This window comes from Mirounga leonina, unplaced genomic scaffold (genome assembly GCF_011800145.1).
Source record: "Mirounga leonina isolate KUSES-001 unplaced genomic scaffold, KU_Mleo_1.0 Mir_128, whole genome shotgun sequence".
Lineage (NCBI taxonomy): Eukaryota > Metazoa > Chordata > Mammalia > Carnivora > Phocidae > Mirounga > Mirounga leonina.
This window is the reverse complement of record NW_023270320.1, coordinates 5241194-5266022: the sequence shown is the minus strand read 5'-3', so window position 1 is coordinate 5266022 and position 24829 is coordinate 5241194. Positions and strand designations below refer to the sequence as shown.

Here is a 24829-nt window from a genome sequence, read left to right as displayed (position 1 = left end):
AGGTGTTAGGGTGTGTGGGGGGGGGAGGAGTTAAGATGGCAGAGGAGTAGGGGGACCCTGAGATTGTCCTGTCCCTCAAACACAGCTAGATAGTTATCAAATCATTCTGAACACCCAAGAAATCAATCGGAGTTCTGACAGAAAACAGTCTGTAAGTCTATAAGTAGAAAAGTGACCACCTTTTGGAAGGTAGGAGGTGTGTAAGTTCACTTGGGGGTAGATATAGCGGTGGATCCAGCAGTGGGGAAGGAGCCCAATTATGGCTGCTATTGCAAGGTATTGGAAGATGCAGAACACAAAATCTGAACCTTTGGAAGTTTGCTACTATCTGGAATGTACCTGGCTTAAAGGTACTCAGGTTGCGAAGACGGGTGGAATCCCAGGAATGACAGTGTGGTCTGAGAAACCCCTGGGTCACAGGAAGAATGGGTGGTGCCAAGGTGATGTGCTGTTTCCAGGCATGGGCCCCAGGAAGCCAGAGGAGAGCAGTTGGTCTTCGTGCTGGCTTTCTGCTATAAACTGAACTTCCTTATGGTCGTGTAACCGCTTTCCTGGATGGCTGGCAAGCATGGTGAGACCCTCCCCAAGAGAAACAGTGCAGGTCCACACCACAGGAGTCCCTGAAATTTGGAGTTTTGAAACTCAGTTGCATGCCTAAGATAAAACAGCTCAGACATGGGCAGGGTGAACATAGAGTTCAGATGGAAACAGAGGACACAAGTAGGGTGACTTATTGCTCTTCTGTGAGGATTCACTGAAGAGTAGGGGGTGCGAACGTTCAGCTCAGAGCCTAGAGAGCAGGGCACAGCAATTTTCATCCTGACCATCAGGTGCTGAAAGCCTTCAGGGAACAAAACAGCACCACCTAGTGAAGGCCATGACCACACACACCTACCCCTGCAGCCCCCTTGTGCCTGGGGACACATTCCCACAGAAACAAGTCAGCCTGAGAATCAGCACAGCAGGCTTCTCCCCCAGAAGACCAGCACAAATAACTAGCTGGCACCAAAATTACTAATCACAGAGTGCTGAAAGCTTTAGCTCTAGGGGAAATAGGATGTAGCTTCCTTTTTACTTTTATTCTTTTATTATTATTATTGTTGTTATTATTTTCATTTATTATATTTTACAATTCCTTTTAAAATCTTTTATTTTTTAATTTTAATTTTTACATATATATGTGTGTGTATATATATATAAATTTTTTGTTTATTTTTATTTTATTTATTTATTTTTTATTTTGGGACATAGATTGTTTAACAAGCAGACCAAAACACACCCAGTATTTAGTTTTTTTTTTTGGTTTTCTTGTTTTTTTCCCCCATTTTTCTTTGTTTTACTTTGTTGTTGTTATTTGTTTTTTCTTTTTTCTTTTTTTTTTTTCTGGACAAAATGATGAGATGGAGGAATTCACCCCAAAAGAAAGAACATGAGAGAGAACTCATGGCCAGGGATTTAATCAATATAGATATAAGATGTTTGAACTAGAATTTATAACAACAATTATAAGGATACTAGCTGGGCTTGAAAAAAGCATAGAAGACACTAGAGAATCCCTACTATAGAGATAAAATAACTAAAATCTAGACAGGTCAAAATTAAAAATGCTATAAACCAAGATGCAAACCCAAGTGGAGGCCATAAACACAAGGATGGATGAAACAGAAGAGTGAATCAGTGATGTAGAAGATAAAATTATGGAAAATAATGAAGCTGAAAAGAAGAGAGAGAGAAAACTATTAGATCATGAAGGCAGACTTAGGGAACTCAGCAATTCCATAAAGTGAAATGATATCCATATTATAGGAGTACCAAAAGAAGAAAAGGGACAGAAGGTTTATTTGAACAAATTCAGCTGAGAACTTCCCTAATCTGGGGAAGGAGACAGGCATTCAAGTCTAAGAGGCACAGAGAACTCCTCACAAAATCAACAAAAACAGGTCAATACCCATGACATATCATAGTGAAACTTGTAAAACCCAAAAGACTCCATCCAAAAATTGCTAGAACTCATACAGGAATTCAGCAAAGTGGCAGGATATAAAATCAATGCACAGAAATTACTTGCATTTCAATACATTAAGAATGAGTCAGAAGAATGAGAAATCAAGGAATTGATCCCATTTACAATTGCACCGAAAACTGTAAGATACCTAGGAATAAACCAAATCAAAGAGGTAAAGGATCTGTACTCTGAAAACTATAAAACGCTTATGAAAGAAATTGAGGAAGACACAAAAAAATGGAAAAAGATTCCATGCTCATGGATTGGAAGAACAAATATTGTTAAAATGTCTATACTACCCAAAACAATCTACACATTCCATGCAATCCCTATCAAAATAAAACCAGCATTTTTCACAGAGCTGGAACAAACAATCCTAAAATTTGTATACAACCAGAAAAGACCCTGAACAGCCAAAGTAATGTTGAAAAAGAAATGCACAGCTGGAGGCATGACAATTCCAGACTTCAAGCTGTATTACAAAGCTGTAATCATCAAGACAGTATGGTACTGGCAAAAAACCAGACACATAGATCAATAGAACAGAATAGAGGGCCCAGAAATGGACCCTCAACTCTATGGTCAACTAATCTTCAACAAAGCAGGAAAAAAATATCCAATGGAAAAAAAGACAGTCTCTTCAATAAATGGTGCTTGGAAAATTGGACAGCCAAATGCAGAAGTATGATACTGGCACAAAATAGACACATAGGTCAATGGAAGAGAATAGAGAACCTAGAAATAGACCCTCAACTCTATGGGCAACTAGTCTTCGACAAAGCAGGAAAAAATATCCAATGGAGGGCGCCTGGGTGGCTCAGTTGGTTAAGCGACTGCCTTCGGCTCAGGTCATGATCCTGGAGTCCCGGGATCGAGTCCCACATCGGGCTCCCTGCTCAGCAGGGAGTCTGCTTCTCCCTCTGACCCTCCTCCCTCTCATGCTCTCTGTCTCTCATTCTCTCTCTCTCTCAAATAAATAAAATCTTAAAAAAAAAATATCCAATGGAAAGAAGACAGTCTCTTCAACAAATGGTGTTGGGAAAATTGGATAGCCATATGCAGAAGTGAAACTAGACCATTTTCTTACACAATACACAAAAATAGACTCAAAATGGATGAAAAACCTAAATCTGAGACAGGAATCCATCAAGATCCTAGAGGAGAACACAGGCAGCAACCTCTTTGACCTTGGCTGCAGCAACTTCTTGATAGACACATCTCCAAAGGCAAGGGAAACAAAAGCAAAATTGAACTATTGGGACTTCATCAAGATAAAAAGCTTTTGCAAAGCAAAGGAAACAGTTGACAAAACTAAAAGGCAACCTACCAAATGGAAGAAGATATTTGCAAATGTCTTATAAGATAAAGGGCTAGTATCCAAAGTCTATAAGGAACTTATCAAACAACACCCCAAGAACAAAAAATCCAGTCAAGAAATGGGCAGAAGATATGAACAGGCATTTCTCCAAAGAAGACATAGAAATGGCCAACAGACACGTTAAAAAGTGCTCAACATGACTCGACATCAGGGAAATACAAATCAAAACCACAAGATACCACTTCAAACCTGTCAGAATGGCTAAAATTAACAACTGAGGAAACAACAAATGTTGGTAAGGATAAGGGAAAGGGAAACCCTCTTACACTGTTGGTGGGAATGCAAACTGGTGCAGCCACTCTGGAAGGCAGTATGGAGGTTTCTCAAAACCCTAAAAATAGAACTACCCTACTACCCAGCAATTGCACTACTAGGTATTTATTAAAAGGATATAAAAATAGTAATATGAAGGGGCACATGCACCCCGATGTTTATAGCAGCAATGTCCACAATAGCCAAAATATGGAAAGAGCCCAGATGTCCATCAATAGATGAATGGATAAAGAAGTTGTTGTATATATATGGTGGAATATTACTCAGCCATCAAAAAGAATGAAATCTTGCCATTTGTGAGGACATGGATGGAACTAGAGGGTATTAGGCTAAGCAAAATATGTCAGTCAGAGAAAGACAAATATATGATTTCACTCAGATGTGGAATTTAAGAAACAAAACAGATGAACAGGGGAAGGAAAGGAAAAATAAAATAACATAAAATAGAGAGGGGCAAACCATAAGAGACTCGTATCTGTAGAGAACAAACTGAAGGTTGCTGGAGGGGCATTGGGTGCGAGGATGGGGTAACTGGGTGATGGACATTAAGGAGGGCACTTGATGTTATATGCACTGGGTGTTACATGCAACTGATGAATTACTAAATTCTAACCCTGAAACAACACACTACATGTTAAATAACTTGAATTTAAATTTAAAAAATCATTAAAAAATGATTTTCTCTCTCCTCCCTCTGCCCCTCTCCTGCTTTCTTTCTCTTAGAAAAAAAATGATTTAAAAATTAAAAAATGGATTGGTTAAAAAATACATGAAAGCATAATTCATAGTTCATGAAAGTATGTTTATAGCAGCAATGTCCAACATTTTTGTATATTGACTTTTTGTGGTACAAACGTGCTAAACTCATTAGAATTTTCAGATTTTATTTGTTGATTCCTTAAGAATTTCTATAAACAAAATTTTGTCATCCATGAAGAATAATTTTATTTTCTCCTTTTCATCTATTTGTATGTAATTCCTTTTTCTTGCTAACTGAATTTGAAATATTTCAGTCCAACTGTGGTGAGCGTGTTCTTTTACCTTGTTCTCAATCTTAAGGGAACAGCATTCAGTTTTTCATGATAAGTATGATGTTAACTATAGTTTTTTTCTTTAATAAAGATCTTCTCTTCCAAAGTAGTAACTTTTATTCCCTTGTATGTTATGTTGGTTTTTCCCATCATTTTACCATTCCACTTGTTTCATATATTTTTTTCCTGATGTTCATGGATTTTTGCTCCTAACAGGCACTTGGTCTACTTTTTACCACATACGTGTTGCCTAGGAGAATGCTCAGTAAATATGTTGCAAACAGTGACCAAATCAGCTCAGTATATTTTCTCATTATTTCATTTTATCCTTTGATTACTGATTCTATTTCTTTGCTCGTTATGGGTCTGTTCAGGTTTCTATTTCTTCCTGTTTCAATTTTGGTAGTTTATATATTTCTAGGAATGTATCCATTTCTTCCATACTGCCTAATTTGTATTTCTTCAGTGTCAAACAACAGGTTTTTATTTCAAATGTTCAATTATGTTGAGCAAAAGCTCTAAAATGTACTATTAATACAAAGATGTTTATATTGTCATTAAAAGAATTTTATTATATTAAAAACTTTGTTAATACTGAGGATTAAAACTTAAAATTCGATTGTTTGTCATTGGGAAAGTAAATAAAATGAACACAGTTCTTATGTTTAAAGATTTAATAAAGTTCATAAGATAGATAAATAATAGGTCTTGTTTAAAACAGGATGGAATGCAATAAAAAGATTTTGGATTTTTTTTTATTACAAGAATTTTCTTGGTGAAATTTAAAAAGTATGGTAAAACATTAGTATGTTTTGCAATGCAATGAATATTTTTAAAATGTGCTTATTTTTTTCCATAATGCTTTTTAAACCTCTTTTCAAAACACCATACATTATATACAGAGATATACAGCAATAATTTTTGTCATATCCATATTTTTAAATATTTTAGGCAGTCTGGGGGTGTAAAGGAGTTTAGCACCTGTAGTTTGGATGACTTTAAATACTTAGCTTCACATTCTGGCCTTGAATGTCTTCAGAACATCCTTCCTGAAATGCCAGTTTATAAACAAGGACAGAGGAGGGTATGTGGCAATGGAAAATTGGAACAAGGTGAACAGTGTGATTGTGGCTCTGTAGAGGTTAGTAGAAATTTTTTCAATTTTAAAAAATTTCCTATATATATGTGTATATAGGTAAAAAATATGTGTATATATGTGTTTAATAGGTAAAAAAGAAGATGAAGACCTTGTCTTTTAGAAAAATAAATTTGAAAAAGACCTACTTTGGGGAAGATGGAAGCCTTTAATTTTCCTAATTTTGCTATTTTTTTTGAAGTGGACAGCAAAAGCCTTTTAGATAACTTTTACCTTCATAGATTGCCTTCTGACATTCTTTAGTGTATCTGTCAACTCCAAATTCATAATTAGTTACCACAAAGGTTGTCTAAGGTGTTGAAGAAATATACCTTTAACAACAAGCAGTAACAAAAACAGACAAAAACAGACAGGAAAATCTAAAGGCAATAGACTGTTACCAGTGGAATAGCAAAATGCATTGTTTGCTATATAAAGTGAAAAGTTTTCTATTGACAGGTGATGCCAATTAAAAGTATTTTTTAAAAAATCTATCACCTGTAGAAAATATAAAAATGTACAACTGAGATCAAACTGAAAGAAAGATGAAAGATGATAAAGAGGTATTGACAAAAAAGTAGTCATATGAAAACTCTCAGAGATAGCAATTATAAAATATGAAATATTATTTAAAATATATTATTATATATTATATATTATTAAAATAAATAACATATAAAGATATACATTATATATTGATGTATACATAGAGATGTATATATATATCTGTAGATGTATATAGATATATACATGTATATACATCTATACATATAGATGTATATATGTATTATAAATGTGTGTGTGTGTATATATATATATTTATATATTTAATGGCACTGGAACACATTTAAAAGAAGAAAGAAACCAGAGGAGAGTTTGCTCTTGAAAAATTGCAGCTGGAATTAGTAAGGATTGTGAGTTTATGTCTTTCTAGCCTAAGAGTGCTCCTCTACCTCCATGGCTGTGGCAGAATTAAATAGCTGTGGAAAATTGCAGCTCTGCTGATTCAGTGTGTGAGAGAACAGATTTCAGAGATGAGAGCCACTGGAAATTTAAAGGGAAAACCCTGAAAGTGAGAGAACTGTGAAAGTGGTAAAACCTAAAATCTGATGATTAATTTTACACATACTTGGCTGACTGCTAAAATATGCATGGCCCAGAAATACCCCATGGGGCAAAAAATGTAGGGTGAGACCCTTAAAAAACACAGGGGAACCAGGAGAGCCCTGTGAGTTTGAGACTGGGACTACAATTGGAAATAAAAGAGGAATCTTAAGAAATAAGGAAATTAGAGATAGTTTGTACTCTGAAATCTAAGTGCTATCTCTACCTAAATCCTTGGCTGAATGTCACACTACATCAGGGAATCAGGCTAAAAATTCAGCAGTTGGAAGCCATATGAATTGACCAGAGATAGCTGTGGCACAGTGTAGGGGAGATAAAGCTTACAGTTTGTGCCCAGGTAACTTAACTCCCTACTAGACAAACAAACAAACAAACAAACAAAAAACAACAGCAAAAAACCCCCAGAAGGACAGCTAAATACAGGCATTATATCATTGTATCTATAATGTTTAACTTATTAACCAAAAATTTACTAGACATTCAGAGAATTAGGAAAATGTGAACTATATTTAGGAAAATATGCAGTTAAGGGAAAATGACTCTGAAAAGTCCAAGATATTATATTTAGCAGATAAAGACTTCACAGTAGTTATTTTGAATATATTAGGAGCATTAAAGGAAATTATGTTCAAATAATTTAAGGAAAAATTATCTTAGTGAGTGAGCAGCTAGAGAATCTCAACAGATATATGTTAAATATAAAAAAAACATTTAAAGTCTAGAAGTGAAAAGTACAACAAATGAAATAAAACAAAAGCAGAAGAATCAATGAACTTGACCAAAAGCAGAATAATCAATGAACTTGATTAATAGAGCAATAAGAACATATAATCTATGGACCAGAGAGAAAAAGAGTTGAAGAAAAATAAAAAAACCTTAGACACCTGAGAGGAAATATTAAGTACCCAATGTAGGTGTAAGGATTTCAAGATAAAGAAAAGAGAAAGTAAGTGGCAGAAAATATATCTGCAGGAATAATGCTGATTATTTTCCAAATTTGAAGGAAAACATTTACTTACAGATCCAAGATGCTCAGCATTATAACTATAAGCAGATAGACACAAAAAAATCCACTTTTATACACAGATCAATAAACCCCCCCAAAGTCCCAAGATAAAAAGAAAACTTAATTTCAGCCTAAAAAAAAGACACATTAGGTACAGGATACAATGATACAAAATATAGCTGGCTTATAACCAATAATGGAGGTCAGTTGACTTTGAAATGACAAACTAAAAGTCCTGAAAGAAAAAAAGTCAAGAATCAAGATATCTATACTCAAAGATATTATTCCTTAAAATGGAAGAAAATAAAGTCTCAGTTAAGCAAAAGCTGAGACAATATGTCACAGTAAGCTTGCACTACAGAAAATTCTATGAATTTAAAATGTTTTAGGCTTAAGTGCTAATGCAGTAGATGATCAGTCTGATTGACAAGAGGATGAACACAGGAATTGGTAAATATGTGGGTGAATATAAATAATTATATGTATGCTTTTTCTTTTCTGCTCTTAATTTTACTAACTACATTGTATACATGCACAGATATGTAAATACATATACTTCTTCACTATGCATTCATATATACATAATACATATATGTGCATATAAATATGTATTTACATGTATATATGTACACATATACACACGTATAGTTATGTTTGCATTTATGGATGCATATGTGTATATATGCATATAAACAGATATACATACATATGCACATATATACAATTATATGTATATATGTGTGTGTGTATCTACATACCTACATCTATATAATAACAATAACAGCACTAAATATGGAAGGGTACAATGAAATAAGCTGTTGCAAGGTTTCTATAATTTACCTGAAGAAAATCAGTATTAACTTTTAAGTAGATTATAGTATTTTAAAGATACTGTAGGGGGGTGGAGCAAGATGGTGGAGGAGTAGGAGACCTGGATTTCGTCTCCTCTCAGGAATTCAGCTGGATAGGGATCAAACCATTCTGAACACCTACAAACTCAACAGGAGATCAAAGAAAAGAATAGCAACAACTCTCTGAACAGAAAAGCAACCACTTTCTGGAAGGTAGGACGTGCGGAGAAGTGAATCCGAGGAGATATTCGGGAGGATAGACGGCGGGGGAGGGGGCGCTTCTGGCAAGTGATAGAGCTGCAGAGCACAAAATCGGAACTTTTAGAAGTCGGCTCCGGTGAGGGACATCACTCTGGTGGCTAAGCGGGGGGTGGAACCCTCTGGGACAGTGTGGTTTCAGGACCCTCAGGGTCACAGAAAGACCAGGGTGCCTGAGTGCAGCAGAGCTCCCAGGTATCGGAGCGGGGAAGCCGGCTGCAGAGATGGAGCCGAGGCGCGGGCTCTCAGCTTGGGGTTGCCATAAACTGTGATCCGTGGCACAGTCGGGCCACTGCTCCTCCAGCACGGACCCAACAAGCGGCAGATCCAGGGAGACTCCCCTTCCTACCCCTTGGAGGAGTGGTGCAGGAGCACACCGCAGGGATCTGCTGGGTTTGGAGACTCCACCCGGGGTCAGGTGCCAGAGATAGAAGCGCTCTGTCACAGGCCGGGTGAGCACGGAGTGCGGCCGGAGACCGGGGAGATGGGAGTGACTGACGGCTTTTCTCTGGGGGCTCACTGAGGAGCGGGGCCCCGAGTTCTCGGCTCCTATGGAGCGGAGATTGGGAGGCCATCATTTTCACTCTCCGCCTCCAAAGCTGTATGGAAAGCTCGCAGGGAACAACAGCTCCGGAGAGCAAACCCGAGCAGATTACTTAGCCCTACCAGGCAAGGGCGGGGCAATTCTGCCTCCGGCAAAGACATTTGAGAACCATGGCAACAGGCCCCTCCCCCAGATGATCAGCAAGAACAACCAGCCAAGACCAAGTTTACCTATCAATGAGAACAGCAGAACTCCAGCGCTAGGGGAATACTGCACATATACATAATACATATATGTGCATAGAATCCATGGCTTTTTTACCCCTGATTCTTTAGTCTTTCAAAGTTAATTTTTTTAACTTTTTCTTTTTGAATTTTTCTTTTTCCCTTTTTCAACCAACATCTTATCCATCCCTTTTTTAAAAAAACATTTTTATTTTTCATTTTTAGAGTCATATTCTATCCCTTCATGGTAGTTACCATTATTATTGGCATATATATGTAAGTTGTTCTCTCTTTAAAATTTTGAGATACAGTTTCTTCTAACAGATCAAAATATACCCTAAATCACTAGTGTATGGCTTTGTTCTAGTCTCCTGCCTGATCACATTTTCTGTTTTTTTTTCTTTTTTTTTAAATCCTCTACTTTCTTTATTCAAAGAACTTCTTATCAATTCCTTTTATAAAATTTTTAAAAATTTTCATCTTTACAGTCATATTCCATCCCTTCATCATATCAACCCTTATTTTTGTACATACGTAAGTTTTTCTTTCTTTAAAAATTTGGGAAGCTCTTTCTTCTAACAGACCAAAATACACCCAAAATCTAATGTGTGGCACTGATCTATGCAACAGGCTGATCATATTTAATCATATTCTGTTTTTTTTGTTTTGTTGTTTTTGTTTGTTTTTATCTTTTTCTTTTTCTTTCTTTTTCTTTTTTCTTTCTTTCCCCTTTCCCCTGGTTTCAGGTCTTTCTGACTTGTTTAGAGTATATTTTCTGGGGATGTTGTTACCCTGTTAGCATTTTGTTCTCTCATTCATCTATTCTCCTCTGGACAAAATGACAAAACAGAAAAAATCACCTCAACAAAAAGAACAAGCAGTAGTACCGACTGCGAGGGACCTACTCAATACGGACATTAGTACGATGTTGGATCTAGAGTTCAGAATCATGATTTTAAAGATACTAGCTGAGCTTGAAAAAAGCATGGAAGTTATCAGAGAAACCCTTTCTGGAGAAATAAAGGAACTAAAATCTAACAAAATCAAAATCAAAAAGGCTATTAATGAGGTGCAATAAAAAATGGGGGTGCTAACTGCTAGGATAAATGAGGCAGAAGAGAGAATCAGTGATATAGAAGACCAAATGATGGAAAATACAGAAGCTGAGAAAAAGAGAGATAAACAACTACTGGATCACGAGGGCAGAATTCGAGAGATAAGCAATACCATAAGATGAAACAACATTAGAATAATTGGGATCCCAGAAGAAGAAGAAAGAGGGGCAGAAGGTATACTGGAGCAAATTATAGCAGAGAACTTATCCCCAATTTGGGGAAGGAAACAGGCATCAAAATCCAGGAGGCACAGCAAACCCCTCTCAAAATCAATAAAAATAGGTCAACACCCCGACATCTCATAGTAATACTTACGAGTCTCAAAGACAAAGAGAAAATCCTGAAAGCAGCTTGGGACAAGAGATCTGTAACCTACAATGGTAGAAACATTAGATTGGCAACAGACCTATCCACAAAGACCTGGCAGGCCAGAAAGGACTGGCATGATATATTCAGAGCACTAAATGAGAAAAATATGCAGCCAAGAATACTCTATCCAGCTAGTCTGTCATTGAAAATTGAAGGAGAGATAAAAAGCTTCCAGCCAAACAAAAATACTCATGAAAGAAATTGAGGAAGACACAAAGAAATGGAAAAACGTTCCATGCTCATGGATTGGAAGAACAAATATTGTGAAGATGTCCATGCTACCTAGAGCAATCTACACATTCAATGCAATCCCCATCAAAATACCATCCACTTTTTTCAAAGCAATGGAGCAAATAATCCTAAAATTTGTCTGGAACCAGAAAAGACCCCGCATAGCCAGAGGAATGTTGAAAAAGAAAAGCAAAGCTGGCGGCATCACAATTTTGGACTTCCAGCTCTATTACACAGCTGTCATCATCAAGAGAGTATGGTACTGGCACAAAAACAGACACATAGATCAATGGGACAGAACAGAGAGCCCACAAATGGGCCCTCAACTCTATGGTCAACTAATCTTCCACAAAGCAGGAAAGAATGTCTGATGGAAAAAGGACAGTCTCTTCAACAAATGCTGTTGGGAAAATTGGACAGCCACATGCAGAACAGTCAAACTGGACCATTTCCTTACACCACACACAAAAATAGACTCCAAATGGTTGAAAGACCTCAATGTGAGACAGGAGTCCATCCAAATCCTAAAGGAGAACACAGGCAGCAACCTCTTTGACCTCAGCTGAAGCAACTTCTTCCTAGAAACATCACCAAAGGCAGGAGAAGCAAGGGCAAAAATGAACTATTGGGACTTCATCAAGATAAAAAGCTTTTGCACAGCAAAAGAAACAGTCAACAAAACCAAAAGACAACTGACAGAATGGGAGAAGATATTTGCAAATGACATCTCAGATAAAGGGCTAGTATCCAAAATCTATAAAGAACTTACGAAACTCAACACCCAAAGAACAAATAATCCAATCAAGAAATGGGCAGACGATGTGAAAAGACATTTTTCCAAAGAAGACATCCAAATGGCCAATAGACACATGAAAAAGTGCTCAACATCGCTCGGCATCAGGGAAATCCAAATCAAAACCTCAATGAGATATCACCTCACACCAGTCAGAATGCCTCAAATTAACAAGTCTGGAAATGACAGATGTTGGCAGGGATGCAGAGAAAGGGGAACCCTCCTACACTGTTGGTGGTAATGCAAGCTGGTGCAACCACTCTGGAAAACAGTATGGAGGTTCCTCAAAAAGTTGAAAATAGAGCTACCCTATGACCCAGCAATTACACTACTGGATATTTACCCAAAGATACAAATGTAGGGATCCAAAGGGGTATGTGCACCCCGATGTTTATAGCAGCAATGTCCACAATAGCCAAACTGTGGAAAGAGCCAAGATGTCCATCGACAGATGAATGGATAAAGAAGATATGGTGTATATATACAATGGAATATTATGCAGCCATCAAAAGGAATGAGATCTTGCCATTTGCAATGACGTGGATAGAAGTGGAGGGGTTATGCTGAGCGAAATAAGTCAATCAGATAAAGACATGTATCATATGACCTCACTGATATGAGGAATTCTTAACCTCAGGAAACAAACTGAGGGTTGCTGGAATGGGGGGTGGGGTGGGAGGGATGGGGTGACTGGGTGATAAACATTGGGGAGGGTATGTGCTATGGTGAGCCCTGTGAATTGTGCAAGACTGTTGAATCACAGATCTGTACCTCTGAAACAAATAATGCAATATATGTTAAGAAAAAAAAGAAGATAGCAGGAGGGGAAGAATGAAGGGGGGGAAATCTGAGGGGGAGACGAATCATGAGAGACAATGGACTCTGAAAAACAAATGAGGGTTCCAGAGGGGAGGGGTGTGGAAGGATGGGTTAGCCTGGTGATGGGTATTAAAGAGGGCATGCTCTGCATGGAGCACTGGGTGTTATGCACAAACAATGAATCATGGAACACTACTTCAAAAACTAATGATGTAATGTATGGTGATTAACATAATAATAAAAAATTTTTAAAATCCATGAAAAAAGATACTTACTGTACATCTTAGAGCAAATATTGAAAAATTATACAGAGATATAGCTAAAAAAGCCAGTAGAAGATTTACTGGGTAAATATTAAACATATTCATTAACACAAAATAAGACAAGAAGGGAAGAATTGAGGAAGAAAAACAAGGTGAGATAAATAGAAACAAACAGCAAAATAAGAAATTGAAATACATGCGTGTTAACAATTACATTAAATGTAAATAGGCCAGACACTCTATCAAAAGGCAAAAGTTGTCAGACTAGATAAAAATCAAGAAATAATTGCATGCTATCAATAAGGGATACATTTTAACCTCAATACTCTGTGTCATAGAAAATAACAGAGTGGAAAAGGATATAACAAGCAAACAGTAAATACAAGGAGCTATACTGACTATAGTAATACATAAAATAAAGATACAGTAATGCTTCAAAATGAAAAAAAGGATAAATACAAAAGGAGGATATAACAATAATAAATATATAAACATTTATAAAAATACATTTATATATATACACACATTAAATCTTCAAATTTTATGAAGCAATCACTGCAGAACTAAAGGGAGAAACTGACAAATCTATCATATTTGGAGATTTATTTCACATCTCTCAGTAACTGATAGAACAACTAGACAAAAAATCAGTAAGGTTATAGAAGACCTGAACAAAACTATCACCTTAATATGATGATATTTATAGGCCACTATATTTAACAGCTTAAATATAAAAATTCAAGAGAACTTGGAATATTCATCAGGATAGAATATTTGAGGCATGAAATAAATCTCAAAATATTTATTTTGTGTTGAAAATTAAATTAGAATTCAAGAATAATAAAATATCTTGAAAAGCCCCTAAATATTTGGAAATTAAACTACCACTTCTAAATGACCCTTGGCTCAAAGAAAAATTACAAAAGCAATTTTAGGATATATTTTTAGCAGTATACAAATTTAGGGGCGCCTGGGTGGCTCAGTCATTAAGCGTCTGCCTTCGGCTCAGGTCATGATCCCAGGGTCCTGGGATCGAGCCCTGCATCAGGCTTCCTGCTCCGCGGGAAGCCTGCTTCTCCCTCTCCCACTCTCCCTGCTTGTGTTCCCTCTCTTGCTGTGTCTCTCTCTTTCAAATAAATAAATAAAATCTTAAAAAAAACTCAACAGTATACAAATTTAAACAGAACATCAAAATCAATGGGATTCAGGTAAAACAGTGTTACAAGGAATATCACTAGCTATAAATGCTTATATTGAAGAAGAAAGGTCTAAAATTATTTAGAATGCTACTTAAGGTAGCTAAAATATTAGTCTAAGTTAATTTATCTAAAGTAAAAAGAAGGAAATAATGATAAAGATAAAATTAGAAATTAATGAGATAGAAATCAGAGAATGAAAATCAATGACAATGAAAGTCAGGGCTTTGAAAATAATCAATATACTTGATAAACCTCTTGCTGTGCTGGTGGAGAAATGAAAGAAAAAAGAAATTTCCAGTATCAGGAATGGAAGAGGGTCTATTACTTACTACACATCCTACATATTTTTAAAATAAGGAATATTAAAAACTATGTAAATGAATTTGGCAATTTAGATGAAATTGGCAAGTTTCTTAAAAGACATTATCATAACTGATTGAGAGAAGATATCATTTAAATTTGTCTATTTGTTTACAGAATTGTACACATAAAGACTGCTGTGATCCTAGGATATGTGTAAAGAAAAAGGGTAAACAATGTGGTTCTGGGGAATGCTGCACACTAGATTGCAAGGTAAGAAGCAATCTATTTTATAGTAGCTCAGCATTAAATTTCTTGAAATACTTGTTTCAAAGAGATGAGAAGCATGTCAATACCCTATCAGCCCTTTGCACTGTATTATATCCAAGCACATTGGACCCCTCTTACACTTTAGTCCATTCAGTAATCTGTTATTTCCAGGACTCTCATGTACATAATGCCTGATCATTCTTCTCTCCTGACTTGAATTCCCATCTTTATATCTTATTACAAATCTTTCTTGTACCCATTGAGATATTTCTGCAATCAACATACACCTGAAGCAACCCTCTTAAGGTCTTCTTTTCTTTTTTTTTAATTTAAATTCAATTAGCCAACATATAATATATTATTAGTTTCCGATGTAGAGTTCAGTAATTCATCAGTTGCATGCAACACCCACGTCTTATTTTCTAACACCATACACCACATGGGGTCAAGAAGTTAGATTAGTTTTTTTGTTTGTTTGTCTTTGTTAACTAAATTCTCTTCACTGTCTTCTGGTAAAGTCTGCTCTTCCTTTGCAAGTCAGTTATTGTTACAATCGACCAATCCCTCTTTATTGAAAGTATTTAAAGAATTCCTGAATAATTGCCCTGTATCCAGAACAATTAACTGGAATCCTAAAGAAAAAAGAAACTCCCGAACAAGGTAAATGGCAGAAGTCCATAAGGTTGGAGTAAGAATATGCTTTTATGTTTAAAATTTTTTCCCCAAACTTTATTGAGATATAATTGACATATAACATTGTGTAAGTTTAAGGTGTACAATGTAATGATTTCATATAAGTATATATTGTGAAATGATTACAATAAGGTTAACGCATACACCTCATTACATAGCAAGAACATTCAACATTCAGTAAGAAACTTTCAAGTATACAGTATATTATTAACTTTAGTCATCATGCTGTACATGAGATCCCCACACTGATTCATTTTATGGCTGACAATTTGTATCCTTGGCCAACATCTTTCCATTTCCCCCACAGTTTTATTTATTCCTTTCTGATTTGGATGCCTTTTAATTCTTTTCTCTTGCCTAATTGCTCTGGCTAGGACTTCTAGTACTATGTTACACAGGAGTGGTAAGAATGGACAACTTTGTTTTTGATCTGACAGGTAAAGATTTCAGCTTTCCACTATTGAAAATTGTTTGTTCAGGCTTGTCATATATAGCTTTTATTATATTGATATATGTTTATTCTATACACAAACTGTTGAGAGCTTTTGTCATAAAAGTGTGTCAAATTTTGTCAGATGTCTTTTCTGCCACTTTAGAGGATTGCATGAATTTTGCCTCTAATTATATTAATGGGGTATATTATGTTTATTGATTCCTGTGTGTTGAATCATCCTTCCATCCAGGCATAAATCTCACTTGATCATGGTATATGATACTTTTAATGGGTTGTTGAATTTGGTGTGTTAGTATTTTGTTGAGAATGTTTGCATCTATATTCATCAGGGATATTGGCCTGTAAATGTCTCTTCTTGTTTCTTCCCTTATTTGTCTTTGGCATCAGGATAAAGCGGGCATTGTAAAATGAGTTTGGGAGTGTTCCCTCCTTTTTAATTTTTGGGAGAGTTGAAAAAGATTAGCATTAATTCTTTAAATATTTCATAGAATTCACCTGTGAAACCATCTACTTCTGGTCTTTGTTAGAAGCTTTGATAACAAATTCAGTCTCTTTACTTGTGTTTGGTTTGTTCAGGTTTTCCATTTCTTCATGATTCAGTCTTGCTAGGTTGTCTGTTTCTAGGAATTTAGCCATTTCTTCTAAAGGGTTATGCAGTTTGTAGGTGGATAATTGTTATAGTAGCCTTTTATGATACTTCGTATTTCTATGGTATCAATTTTAGTGTCTCCTCTTTCTTCCATAATTTTATTTTATTTAGTCCTGTCTCTTTTTCTTGGTTAGTCTAGCTAAAGGTTTGCCATTTTGTTTATCTTCTCAAAACTCAACCCTTGGTTTAATTGATTTTTGCCCCTATTATTTGTCTGGTCTCTATTTCATTTATTTCTGCTCTGATCTTTGTTATTTCTTTCTTTCTACTAAGTTGGGGCTTAGTTTGTTTTCCTTTTTTAATTCCTTTAGGGATAAAGTTAGGTTATTTGAGATTTTTTTAATGTAGGCATTTATTGCTGTAAACTTACCTCTTAGAACTGCTTTTCCTATGTCCCTATGTTTTGGTATGTTGTTTTTTTATTTTTATTTATTTTAAGATACTTTTCTGATTTCCTTTTTTTTCTTCTTTGGTCCATTGGTTTTTCAGGAGTATGGTGTTAAATTGCATATTTTGTGAAATTTTCAGTTTTTTCCCTGAGGTTTCATACCATTGTGTGTGGAAAAGATATGAGATATTATTTCAATTCCTTTAAATTTCATAAGACTTGCTTTGTGGACCAACATATGTTTTATCCTGGAGAATGTTCCATGTGTGCTTGAGAAGAATGTGTATTTTGTTCTGTTGGACATAATGTTCTATATATGTCTTTAAGGTCCATTTGTTCTATAGTTTTATTCAGGCCTGCTATTTTCTTCCTAATTTTCTTTCTGATTGATCTATCCAATGTTAATGGTAGGGTATTGAAGTCCTCTACTATTACTGAATTGCTATTTATCCCTTCAGTCTGTCAATATTTAGTTAAAATTTTAGGCACTCCAATATTTGGTGCATATATAGTTACAAGTGTTATATTCTCTTCACTTTCTTCATGTGTGTGTGTGTGTGTGTGTGTGTGTGTGTGTGTGAGATTTGATTGGAAGTCTATTTTATCTGATTTAAGTATAGCAAACCCTGATGTCTTTTGGTTACCATTTGCATGGAATATATTTTTTACTTCCCTTTATTTTCAGCCTATGAATGTCCTTAAACGTAAATTGAGTCTCTTGTAGCCAGTTTATTGTTAGATTTTGCTTTTTATCCATTTTCCACTCTGTGTCTTTTGGTTAGAGAAAATCCATTTACATTTAAAGTAATTATTGATAGTTAAGAACTTTCTATTGCCATTTTGTTAATCATTTTCTGGTTTTTTTGTTTGTTTGTTTGTTTTAGTTCTTTTTTTCCCTTTAATCCCCTCTTGCTGTCTTCCTTTGTGATTTATTTTTTGTAGTGATGTGCTTTAATTTGTTTCTCTTTACCTTTTGTGTGTCTACTGTAGGTTTCTTCTTTGTGATTGGATAAGGCTTACATAAAACATTTTATAGATATAATAGTCTATTTTTTAAGTTTTTATTTTAATTCCATTTAGTTAACATACAGTGTTATATTAATTTTAGGTATACAATGTAATAATTCAGTATTCTGATAGTTCCATACATCAGCCTGTGGTCATCACAGTAAGTGCATTCCTTAATTTCCATCACATATTTAACCCATCGCCCCACCCAACTCCCCTCTGGTAACCATCAGTTTGTTCTTCATAATTAAAAGTCTATTTCTTGATTTGATTCTCTCCCTTCTTTCTTTCATTTTTTTTTTACCTTTGCTTGTTTTATTTCTTAAAGTCCACATATGAGTGAAATCATATGGTATTTATCTTTCTCTATCTGACTTATTTTGCTTAGCATTATACTCTAGCTCCATCCTTGTCATTGCAATGACAAGATTTCATTTTTTTTATGGCTGACTAATATTCTATTGCATATATATATATGCCACATCTTTTTTATCCACTCATCTATCGATGGACACTTGGGCTGCTTCCTTAATTTGGCTATTGTAAATAATGCTGCTATAAACATAGGGGTGCATGTATCCCTTTGAATTAGTGTTTTTATATTCTTGGGGTAAATACCCAGTATAGTGCAATTGTTGGATTGTAAGGTATTTTTATTTTTTTTAAGTTTTTAATTAAATTCCCAGTTAGTTAACATAAAGTGTAATGTTAGTTTCAGGCATACAACATAGTGATTCAATGCTTCCTTACAACACCTGGTGCTCATCACAAGTGCAATCCTTAATCCCCATCACATAATAGTCTATTTTAAGCTGATAATAACTTATCTTCAATCACATACTAAAGCTCTACATTTTTAATTCTTATTTAATTCCCCCACATTTTGTTCTATTAATATCACACTTTGCATCTTTTTATGTTGTGCATCTTTTAACAAATCATTGTAACAATATTTACTTTATAAGACTATTTTCTTTTAACTTTTGTACTAGAGATAAAAGTATTTTGCCACCATTACAGTATTAGGGTATTCTGAATTTGAGTATATATTTACATTTACCAGTGAGTTTTGTACTTTAAATATTTTCATGAGTTAGTGTCCTTTCATTGAATTTGATGAACTCCCTGTAGTATTTTTTTTTTTTTGGATGATACACAAGCTTTAATCCCATCTATAATTTTATCTGATACCATAATACAATTTAGCTATATTGCATAGGATGTGCCAACAATCATATTAATAACCAACTAAACTCCAGGACTTTGCTTGAGTGACCCTTTTAATGGTAAACTCCAGGTCACAACACATTAACTGTCAGTTCAGCTACACCAAGGTTTGTGGAGACAATGGCTTCTGTGCCCAAGCAGGTTGCAAATCAATTTCGAATGGAACCTGGTATCACCCTGAAGGAATTCTAACTTCATACTGTTGGGGTAGTATACCAAGATGGCTTCAGAGTGGACTAACTTTACACAGCACATTTTTAAAAAGGCACATTTATTCAGCGTCATGATCAGACTATTACATTTAGCAATCAACAGCATGGGTGCAAAAAAAAAAAAAAAACTACATTAAAATCCTTTGTTGGGATGCTTTACACTTTCCACAGAACAGAAACTAAAATAACCTATTATACAATTAGTCACAAATACAGTCCTTGAGTTTTTTGCCCATACACATGAGTATTGTCTAAAACATGTCTTCTTTGTAGCAGCTAGGCCCTGCCACCACTGTGCTTGGCCAAGTTCACAAATCTGTTGTAACCTGCAGCTTCCCTGTCACTTCTCTGGCTCTCCTCTTCTGCTAAGCTTTGTTTCCTGGCAATAATTAAAACCTTCTGCCACTGCTGTAGCTGCTGCTGCTGCTGCTGGAACCACCATAGCCACCTTGGTTTTGTGGTTTGGCAAAGTATTGGCCTCCACCACCATAGGGGCCAGAGCTTCTGCCTCCAAAATTTCCTCCTTTCATGGGTCCAAAATTTGAGGATTGATTGTTGTAATTGCCAAAATCATTATAGCTTCTGCCACCTCCAAAGTTGCTTCTATCATTACCAAATCCGTTATAGCCATCCCCACTGCCACCATATCCACTACCATCTCGACTGCCACCAAAGCCACCTTGACCACTGAAGTTCCCTCCATGACCAAAATTGTCATTCCCACCAAAACCACCTCCATGACCACCACCAAAGTTTCCAGAACCACTTCGACCTCTTTGGCTAGATGAAGCACTAGCCATCTCTTGCTTAGATAGGGCTTTCCTTACTTCACAGTTGTGGCCATTCACAGTATGGTATTTTTGAATGACAATCTTGTCTACAGAGTCATGGTCATCAAATGTTCAAAAGCAAAACCTCTCTTTTGCCACTGACTCGGTCAGTCATGGTCTCGATCACTTCAATTTTCCCATACTGTTCAAAATAATCTCTTAGATGATGTTCTTCAGTGTCTTCTTTAATGCCACCAACAAAAATCTTTTTCACAGTTAAGTGGACACCAGGTCTTTGAGCATCTTCTCTTGAGACAGCCCTCTTTGGTTCCACAACTCTTCCATCCACCTTGTGTGGCCTTGCATTCATGGCTGCATCCACCTCCTCCACAGTGGCATACGTGACAAACCCAAAGCCTCTGGAGCCCTTGGTGTTTGGATCTCTCATTACCACACAGTCTGTAAGCATTCCCCATTGCTCAAAATGGCTCCTCAGACTCTTATCGGTTGTTTCAAAGCTAAAACCTCCGATGAAGAGCTTCCGCAGCTGTTCAGGCTCTTTGGGACACTCTAACTTAGACATGGGACAGTGGTGGGAGGGGAGACTTTAACGATGCCTACTCGGCGGCGTCCACGGGCAGAAAGGAGTAATCTAACCAATGTATCTTCCCTGTAGTATAAGACGGATCTAGAGGTGTTGAACTCACTTAGCTTTTATTTATCTGGGAATGTCTTTAAATCTCCTTATTTTCTGAAGGACCGTTTTGCGATGAATAGTTTTCTTATCCAACAGTTTTTTTTTTTCTTTCAGCATTTTAAATTTATCATCTCACTCTCTCCTGGCTTACAAATTTTTTTGCACAGAAATCTGCTGATAACCGTATGTGGATTCCCTTATATGTAATGAGTAATTTTTATCTTCAATTTTTGTTTCAAAAGTTTTCCTTTGACTTTTAACATTTTGATTATAATTTGTCCTGGTCAATCTTAGGTTGTTCTTGCTTGAAGTCATTTTAGCTTTCTGTTCCTGTTTGTCTATACTTCTTCCAAAATTTGGGAAATTTTTTATCTATTATTCTTTAAATCTTTCTACTCCTTTCTCTCTTGTTTTCTTCTTCAGGGATCTCATAATATGAATTTAATTTGCTTAACGATGTCCCATAATTCATGTAGGCTTTCTTCACTCTTTTTTCTTTTTGTTCATGTAACTAGCTAATTTCAAATCAACAGTATTCCAGTTCACTTAGTATTTATTTTGAATGATTGATTCTGATGTTGAAGCCCTTTATTGAATTTCTCATTTCTGTTATTGTTTTATTCAACTTTAGGATTTCTCTTTGGTTCTTTTTGATGGTTTTTATTTCTTTATTACTTCATTTTGTTCTTACATGTTTTCCTGATTTTGTTCAGTTGTCTATATGTGTTCTCTTGCATTTCACTGAGTTTCTTTAAGATGATTATTTTGAATTTTTGTGAGGCAATTCATAGATCTCCATTTTTTGTGATTGGTTACTCTAGCTTTATTTGTTTGCTTTCATGGTGTCATAGTTGCCTGATTCTTTGTGATCCATGTAGCCTTTGATTGGTATCTGGGCATTTAAAAGAGCAAACACCTCTTCTAGTCTCTACAGAGTGGTTTCTGCAGATTAAGATCTATCAATTCCTAGGCTGATGGGATTACCTCCAGAATTGGCAGTTGCTGGGTTTAGAGCCAGTTTACAAGGCTTTTGCTGAGTCTGTAGTGGGATCTGTGGTTGTTGGGCTTGTACCTGGAGCTTGGGTGGGTATGGATCCTGTTTGGTTCCTATATGGGATTGCCTCAAGTACCTTATTCTGTAGGGTGACAGTAGGACAAAGATCTGCTTCAGGGCCCACAACTGGATGTTTTGACAGCATCCTGTTACCCATTGTGTGGATGGGTGTGACTCCCACTAAGTTCCTAGGAGGGCTCTTGCCAGATCACTGCGTCAGTCTCTTTGTGGTCAGGGTGGTACTCCTGGACCACAGCTGATTCATGGGCCATTTCAGGGTCTACATCTGGAACTAAGGTCCTTGTGCCTCTTACTCATGCATGGGTAGATGTGACTCCTCCTGGGTTCCTTGGCATGTGATGCTTATAGCAGGATCATTGCCACATGGGGCTGAGACAAGTCCTTGGGTATGGAGCTATTTCTGGGTCTTTAGTTGGGTCAGGAAGTAGCTGCCTGGGTGAGGGCCTGCCTTTTCAATTTAGCTTTCCTCAGTCCTAGAGTTCACCTGGGTTTCAGTGTCTCCTACTTGGATCCCAGAGCTTTGCTGAAGGCACTTTTGTCTGTGGACTGCTGTTAAGTATTGTTGCTGAGGGAAAATATGAGTAGGGGATTCTTATTTTGCCATCTTGTGACATCGTTCTTTGGATGTGCTGTTAAAATTAAGTTGTAGGATCCAGAAGCAATTTCAGGAAACTGTCATTCTCAAAAAATTACAAGGGTTGACCTCTTTGAATTAAGACAATGTCATAAGAAGGGAACTGAACACAATAAAGTTAATGGTGTATGAAATAAGCAATGATTACAGATAAACTAAATTTGCAATTTAAGCATGAAATCAATGCTAATCTTAGTGGATACCCAAATTTCTGTCCCTCAAACTAGTCATAGAGTTGGAAGACAAATATTAAGAAGATAGGGTCAAATATAAGGATTAGAGCAGAAGGAAAAATAGAGAAAAAGAAAGATAGGACTGAAAACACAGTCCTATCTTTAAGTTTTCTTAATATCAAAGAAAATTGATGTAATTCAGTTTAATGTGGCAGGTAGACATCACTCTACTTTACTCATATCCTTAAAACTAATGTACAGCAACGTGTGGAGAAAACAATAACCAAAATATACAAATAAAAACTCAGTGAAATTTGGATGAAATAAAAGGTTGACATTAGAAACAGATACTCATTTACAGTTTATTTGCAGCTTGAAATTGTTTATCCACTCACTAATTCAGAAAATATTTTATCCCATCCTGAGGGGTATTACAGAGGATTAATCTTTAAACAAACAAATATTTAAAAGATAATTTCAGATAGTGATATGTGATTTAAAAATAAATAGGGCTGGGGTGCCTGGGTGCCTCAGGTGGTTGAGTCTGCCTTCAGCTCAGGTCATAATCTCAGAGTCCTGGGATCAAGCCCAGCGTTGGGCTCCCTGTTCAGTGGAGAGCCTGCTTCTGCTTGTCCCTCTCCCTCTACTGCTCCCCCTGCTGTTCTCTCTCTCTCTTTCTGTCAAATAAATAAAGTCTTAAAAAAAATAAAAATAAAATAGGGCAAAAGAATAAAGACTGAGTGAGTGTGTATTTTAGTCAGGGTAAACAAGGAATAGCTCTTTAAGGGATGACATTTGATCTAATACCTCAGTGACAAGTAGAAGTATTGGTATACATGATTCAAACAAAAGACAAGTAATAAAAAGATTCTGAGAACGGGAAATTAATAAAGAAAAATGAACATAAAGAAAAATGGCTTCTTATGTTCTTACAATTTAATGACTGATAGAGAAAGAAATAGTGTAGGGACCTAGTTTTTGTGACTTTTCAGAATTGTTCAGCCATGCTTTTCTGCTCATTGCTACTGATTAAAAGACAAAAGTGCCTAATGAACATTCATTTCCAAAATATGGCTTCTTTGTTATAAATGCCAATTCAAACCATAGTAGGTAAGGTAATTATTATACATTTTTCTAGAACATGGTTGACAAATCAGACATTTTACAAACTGGCTTCTGTTTTAAAGACAATTAAAAAAAACCTCTGGTAAATACCTTTGTAAAAATGAAGAATTCACATACAATACGGTTAGTTTACCACCTTATTTGCTATAGTACATGGTCTCCTGGACTGAGTCTATGTGACTACCCAGATATGCTTGGCCATGGTTTTCTGCTCAATCCAAATGACAGATTGCTTGAAATGCAATGTTTCATATGCTCTTTCTGGAGACAGCAACTACATATCTTTGGTAAAACTTTGGCCAGCTTATTAATGCACCAACCATCTTGTATTTGTTTTGCTTTGATCTCCCCAAGCTCCCAAACCTTAATGAAGCATTAGGATATAAGTTTTGCTTCAAGCTCTGATTTTTGGGGAACCCATACTATGACAGACAGGGTGGCAGGCAAGAATCAGATTCTATAAAGCAATGTTATATATTACTATTATTGCATAATATATTACCCCCTAAATTAAAATTCACATTTCCCCTCACAG

General features: G+C 36.0%; 1 protein-coding gene and 1 pseudogene across 1 annotated transcript in view; one reads left to right on the top strand and one right to left on the bottom strand.

Annotated features, from left to right (window-relative positions):
* The window catches only part of LOC118009945 (disintegrin and metalloproteinase domain-containing protein 5-like), a 173868-nt gene that overhangs the window by 55653 nt on the left and 93386 nt on the right, over positions 1 to 24829 (top strand). The window contains exon 9 of the mRNA XM_035003989.1: positions 15097 to 15192. Within this exon, the coding sequence (XP_034859880.1) occupies positions 15097 to 15192 (96 nt within the window). The remainder of the gene's footprint in view (positions 1 to 15096; positions 15193 to 24829) is intronic.
* On the bottom strand, positions 20195 to 21173 carry LOC118009947 (annotated as a pseudogene).